Source organism: Oryzias melastigma, linkage group LG12 (assembly GCF_002922805.2).
Source record: "Oryzias melastigma strain HK-1 linkage group LG12, ASM292280v2, whole genome shotgun sequence".
In the NCBI taxonomy this organism is placed as follows: domain Eukaryota; kingdom Metazoa; phylum Chordata; class Actinopteri; order Beloniformes; family Adrianichthyidae; genus Oryzias; species Oryzias melastigma.
Window position 1 is genome coordinate 10,345,028 of NC_050523.1, and position 6,512 is coordinate 10,351,539.

At 35.8% G+C, this 6,512-nt stretch overlaps 1 protein-coding gene across 2 annotated transcripts in view; it reads right to left on the reverse strand.

Moving 5' to 3' along the window:
- Positions 1 to 2,815, reverse strand: part of LOC112163256 (lysosome membrane protein 2) — a 6,062-nt gene extending 3,247 nt beyond the window's left edge. For both annotated transcript variants that reach the window (XM_024299565.2, XM_024299563.2), the window contains exons 1-6: positions 2,437 to 2,815; positions 2,122 to 2,279; positions 1,659 to 1,806; positions 1,311 to 1,499; positions 1,130 to 1,221; positions 645 to 764 (exon numbers count right to left, since the gene is read on the reverse strand). In XM_024299565.2, coding sequence (XP_024155333.1) covers positions 645 to 764; positions 1,130 to 1,221; positions 1,311 to 1,499; positions 1,659 to 1,806; positions 2,122 to 2,279; positions 2,437 to 2,559 — 830 coding nt within the window. In that variant the 5' untranslated portion in view covers positions 2,560 to 2,815. The remainder of the gene's footprint in view (positions 1 to 644; positions 765 to 1,129; positions 1,222 to 1,310; positions 1,500 to 1,658; positions 1,807 to 2,121; positions 2,280 to 2,436) is intronic.
- Positions 2,816 to 6,512: the final 3,697 nt, after the last annotated feature.

Genomic DNA, 6,512 nt, shown 5'->3' on the forward strand with positions numbered 1-6,512 from the left:
TCAAGAATTCTCACTAAGACCTGGAAGTGAACTCATGTCTCCTTGATTTTAAATTCCCTGCATGGCTCCTTATCTGCGTCAATATACTTTTAATAGTTTTTAAACATCTTAATGCCTTCTCATTTGTCAGATTTTGTAGTAAAATATGAACCCTCATGGACCTTGAGATCCTCCGGAACTAGTCTACTAACCAAAACCTGCAGAGAGGGATCTTTTCCGTACCAATTATCGCAGTATCGCGATATTATCGATATCGTGAGCCATGTATTGCGTATCGCATCGTATCGTGAGGTACCCAGTGATTGTTATGTCTTGTGATTTTTATTAATAATTCATTTTATTATTCATTTTTTATTGTCCAATTGTTAATTTCTTGTATTATTTTGTTAATTTTTTATGAAGAATTTTACATTTATTGTATATTATTTTGTGTTTGTCCAGTGCTTCCTTATTTGGGTTGGCTGCTGTTCAGACGGTGCAGCTCCGGATGGGGACCTGCATCAAGCAATCTAAATGGCCAGAATTTAAGAAATCGAGCACGAGGCAGTATGGGAACAATTTTATTTTTAGTAAAACAGTAGCAGTAAAGTCACATTAAATGTAAGATAGAAATAGTAGGAAGGTTCTGGATTTCTGAGACATACCTGCAGAGGTCTGGAGTGAAGATATAAAGGCGTTCATCCTTCGTAAGAAAAGGGTGGAAGCTACTTCCATCTGATCCTTTAATACGGTTACTTTCATCACTTGTCCAGAAAGTCAGCTTGCTGCAAAGTATCACCAAAAAAAAAAAAATGTTATTGCAATAACTTTGTATTGTAAGCACATTCGAACAGTGTAAAAGCCCACACTGCACCCCTGCCAGCCCCACCAAGACCAACATGTGGAAGAGGTCAAGACCGGCCACCCACCTTTTTATCAAAAGTGTTTCCTATACTTCAGTGTGACTTAAATATGATTTTTTCTTCTTTTTATGCTTATTTTTTGCTGCTTCGACTTATACTCTGGAGTGACTTATAATCTAAAAAATACAGTACTATACATAACTTATTCATGTCTAAAACATTTCAGAAATCAACTGACTGAAAGATTTCTTAATAAAACATCATGAGAAAAAGGACGAGATGTTTACCTTTGACCTTTCCATGTTTTAACCCGGCCATAATCCAAGTAGTTCTGCTCTCCGGTGTGGTAAATGAATTCCCCACTATCACTGCCATTTTTCTGATTAATTTAATAAAGAAGTGAATTGTATTTCAGAAGATTAGAAATACAGTCAAAACCTTCAGTTCTGGGAAAGTAAAAGTACTTGCCATGTACATGAGGCCGAACTCCTTATCCAAACCAGGACTGTAGGATGCAGCCTTTTCTAGCACAGCATCTTCATAGCCCCAAAGCAATTCATGAACTGTGCGAGAGGTAAAGACACCACCTCCAAGATTTTTCATAAACATGGAAACTATAGTCCTGTACCAGCTGCCCTTCATCTTTTCCATTACAGCCTAAACACAAATTGGAAGAGATAGACTTGAAAAACAATGTACAGTAAGTGAGCATCTCCGAGAGGACAAACATTTAACAAAGTGCAGAAAGAATCTAGAACCCTCTTCCCAACAACTCATTTGGATTTTTCCTTTTTTAATATGTAGTTCACAACTCACCCAACAAGGAATATTGACAGTGGTGATGTTATCCACCGTTGGGTCACCCACTGATTTCTCTCTCAGGAACACAAATTTCTTTATGGTGTATGCAGACACCATTGTGCCATTTTCCACCATGGTCACATTGTCTTTATATCTGTATTCCCTGTGAAAATCCATTGAGAAGTGTTTTATTCATTGGAACAACCAGAATCAGACTTAAATTCTAAACAAATGCCAATGTTGAAAATCCTCTGACTCATTTCAGGCTGGATGGACTTAGTTTTAAATCTCCCACGTAGTAGAACAAAACAAGGAAATTCAAGACCTTGATTTGTTCTAGAAGTGCTTAGACTTGTGTTTCACGGCTACTCTAAGAAAAGTTTAATAAATATGAGTTAAGTCAAAATACACCTTAGATTGGTCTGAAAAAAAATTGGCGCTCCACAAATCATGGTGGTGACCAGCAGGTGTACCTTACCTGTATGTGTAGGGTCCGATCTGTGTGACTTCTGGTTTGGCACCAGTGAGGCAATCTTCAGCATTGGTCAAATTAAAGAAGAAGAACTCCATGAAAACAGGGGCAGGAGAATTTTTCCATGAGTCAAACACACGGCTGCCCTCCACTAACACAATCTCCTGTTGATTAAACAAAACAAAAAAAAAACAATTATTAGGTTAGATTAAATTAAGTAATTTGATTGATTTATCTCATGACAGCACAGATTAAACACAACAAGGGCGCAACTTTTAAAGACACGTGGTATAGAATTCTGAAGGTTCAAGCAAGTTTTACCTTCTTCAGTCGGTTTTCCATTAACTTGTGAAAGACTCTGCCCACGAGGAGGCCAATCCCAACGACCAGCAGGGTTCCGGAGATGCTCCCCAAGACGTAGAGCGTGTAGGACCTCCGTGTCATGACTCCAGGTGCTGGCAAACGCAGCGCAGCAGATGAGACTTTCAAGGTGGACGTCAAAGCTCCACTTCTTTTCTTCACACAGTAAAGTAAATTCCAACTTTTCTATTTATTTTATTTCATATTTTGTTTTAATTTCAAGTAAAAGCTGGACAGGAATTATAACAAAGTCACTAACCCACTCACAAGTAAAAGTGACTTTGTCAACACTGTTCTTTTTAATTTGCTTACAGTGAGGCTACGCCCTCCACCGCGCCCCACTACTCGTTTTGTGTTTCCCTTTTTTCATTTGGCCCTTTCACTCAAATATTAACAAAAAAGGCATGAATACTCTTGTCTTTCAGGGGTGTCTGTCCACAACTCAGTTGCACAGGGGGCCTAAACCTGATATTTTTAACATAAATATGAAACACAGGAGTAATATTCCAAAATAAAATCAGCTTAAATTGTATTTTCCTCTCCATAAAAACATATCCTGTCAAAATTATACCAGTATGAACATGCTGCATAAAAAAACAAAGACAGCTTGGAGATACAAATAAAAACATTTCTTTTCAGTAACAATGAATCAAATTATTCAGTGTGCTTTGTACTTTTCTGTTAATTTATCAGAGCTCCTAAATTTTTTTTTTGCAACAAGTTCATTTCTGTTTGTTGTGTGAGGTCCAGTGTGAGTTTTTTTTCAAACATATCAGAGTGATTTGATTTTTAAAAATATGTTATTGTGAATATATTTTTTTGGTGTTAAAAAATTAAAAACTGCATCAAAGTACTTGTCGTTTGAGATGACTCCAAAAATATTTGGTGATTTCCAAATTTTGACCAACAAAAACCAGGGACGGCCATGGACATAGGCGACCAAGGCGGCTGCCTAGGGTGCCTTCTGCTGGAGGGGGCTCCGGCGTATGATTTAGGTTCCTCTAAATGTTTATAATTTTTTTCAAGAGTGAAAAGTTTTGCACCTTACTCCTGTAGTGTGTCTAATTTTTGGACACTGAAGAATTTATCTCCCCTTTAAAGATGTTTTCAAAGGTTTTCATGACATTGGATGTGAGGTCAATAGGTCTGAACTCAGTTAATTGTTTTGTTTTTTGGTTTTGGGATTGGAATGATTATTTTTTTTTCCTTGTGCAGTAGTTTAGCCTTTCCCTTTTTAATTATTTGGAGATTATTGTTTTTTAAGGGGGTTAGCTGTAAAAAAAGGCCTTTTCTTTTTATTGATAATCATTTTTAGTTCCTTAGTTATCCATCTTTTCTTGTTTGGATAAACAATAACCTTTGAGGGTGTATTAAGATCCACAGAGAGAGAGATATTGGAGGAACAGTTCATTGAGATTATCACAACCGTCATAGAAACAGCCCCAGTCTGTGCAAGCCTGAAGAGATGAAATACTATCAGCGGACCAGATTTTGAATTCCTTCTCTTTGTGCTTCATTTATCTTAAGAGCATTATTGAGCACTGCTAATTGAACCGTAGCAAAGATCTATATTTGAGTTTTTAGCTGTGGTGGAGCAAGACACATATTGTTCTTAGTTTGTCAGAGTCTTGATCAGAGTGCAGTGGTTAAAATCTACCAGAATAAACTTTGGAGTGTCGGGGCGGATGGAGTCCAGTCTGTGTGTGACATCTTCAGTCAGCTGAGCTGCTACGAGAAATGCTGCAAGGCTAAAGGTCTGAGTGAGGGGTACAAAAGCTTCCAGGCAAAGCCTTCACAACCGACTCCACCACTTGAGTGCCAGACAACAGTTGCACCATCATCTTGAACAGAAAAGACGGTCGTCAGCTTTCCTGGAAAAGGTGGGGTGACATAGTAGTTCCTGAAAGTGGTTCAGTGGTCAGATAAGCAAATCTTTTTAAAAGTCTACAGAAAAAGAGCAGAAAGAGGAAATTGATTCTATGAACCGTGGTGACTGCAAAGTGGATGAAGTGGATAAATGTAGCTGAATGAATAAATACATGTTTGCAGAAATAGTCTTCTAAACTTTAAGAACATACAAGAGAGAAGTTCACTATTTTTACTCAAAAAATTGTGAAATGTAAAAATAAAAGTGCAGTTTTTTGGAAAAAAAAAGCCAGTTTTTCTGCAGCTTTCTCAAAACTAGTACGATCACAGAGATGCAAACATTTATTTATTCAGCTACATTTATCAACTTCATCCCCTTTGCTGTCACCACGCTTCATAGAATCAATTTCCTCTTTCTGCTCTTTCTCTGAGCACTCTTCCTCTTCTTATGTGGTTTTAAAAAAATTCGCTTATCTGACCGTCATGCCACACCCTGACCCAAAGAGCAATTTTCAGGAACTACAATGTCACCCCACCTTCTCCAGCAATCTGACGACCATCTTTTCTGAGCTAGATGACTATCACTCATCAGCAAACATGATGGCGGACCATCGTCCAGGTCACACGGTCTTGTGTCTAGATAGGAAAATTTCACTGGTAGGTGTCGCACCACAATCTGTAACCGGGGACCTAATCACTACGTATGCGCAAATATTATATTATATATCATATCACTGCACATTAACATGAAATCTCTTGTAGAGGATAGTGACATAACATTATAGGGGTTATACAAAAGACACAGTATAAAGTCATTTCTTTCTTGCTCAAGATTAAATAAAATATAAAAAGAAAGCAATTATACTTTGCTTGGTAAGTTTCAATAATATTCAGGGAAATAAATGTAATGCCAGAATAAACTTTTACAACCTCACTTGGTCAACATTTATTAAGAAAATTATATGTTTGTATTAATCTCTCAAGTAATTTTAAAATTTCCTATTTGTTTATAATAATCATTTTAAACATTTAAGCTACAGACCTATAACAGTTTTAGTCCAGGGTGCAATTCAATTAAATGATTCCCTTCTCATTTAATATACAACACGTTTTCTAAATATATTTAAAATGAGGATTAAATTTACTTGTATTTATCATAAAATAAAATACATCGCTTTAAATCTTTAAAAGATATCAGAAAAACACAAACATAGATCAACTCAAGCTACTTTTATTTCTGTGCAGATCAAAAGTAACATTTTAAACAGGTGAACAGTCAATATACTTGGTGGTTACAGTGGCAGCAAAAAAAATGACAATGTTGATTGAAATGTGACACTAAAGAAATCCAGTCCTAAACATGTCAAGATTTTCTGTTTTGGTTTCATCAATGTAACAAAATAATTTATTCCCTTCGAAAAACAACTACAGAAATGACATAAAACTGTCTTTTAACGTACAGTATAAGACTGAAGCTACCACTTCGAAAACAACTACATTATAAAAGCACATTGATTTGCTTTAGCCCTCAGTTTAATTGTTGTACATTGTGAATTTTAGTATGCACGAAAAGTTATAACACAACAAACATCTCAACAGTCTGATATATACATACACATGGATTATTACAGAGCATTTAAGAATCTAAATCACAGATGAAGTGCTAAAACACAGTATTGGAGCACAGAATCAACTTTTAGGGAATATATGGCACACAGAGACACTTTCACCCTGCAGGCTATACAAAAAAATAACTTTAGTCACATCTTTATTTTTCTTGGCATCTGGATGGAAATGTTTCATAATAAAAATAAAAGTAAAGCAGTAACACTGATTCATTATTAAAAACAACATGTTCTGAATATTTCTATCAGTTAGTGGAAGCCTATTAAAGACTCATGTCTTATTATAAACTACAAAGTGTTAGACTCAAACTTCACTTTAGCATCTCTACATAAACATTTACAAAAAGACTCCAAATGTGTTTTTTCTTTAGAAAAAACATGAAAGTATCTAAAATATACATTGTTTTGCTTGACATTCATCCTCATCATGTTTATCTTACACACTCAAACGAATGCCAAGACTCCTAATGGACGAAATTAATCAAATTTCTTATGCAACATTAAATTTAGCCTGAAATTCTGTAATACTGAACTGATTTAAAACAG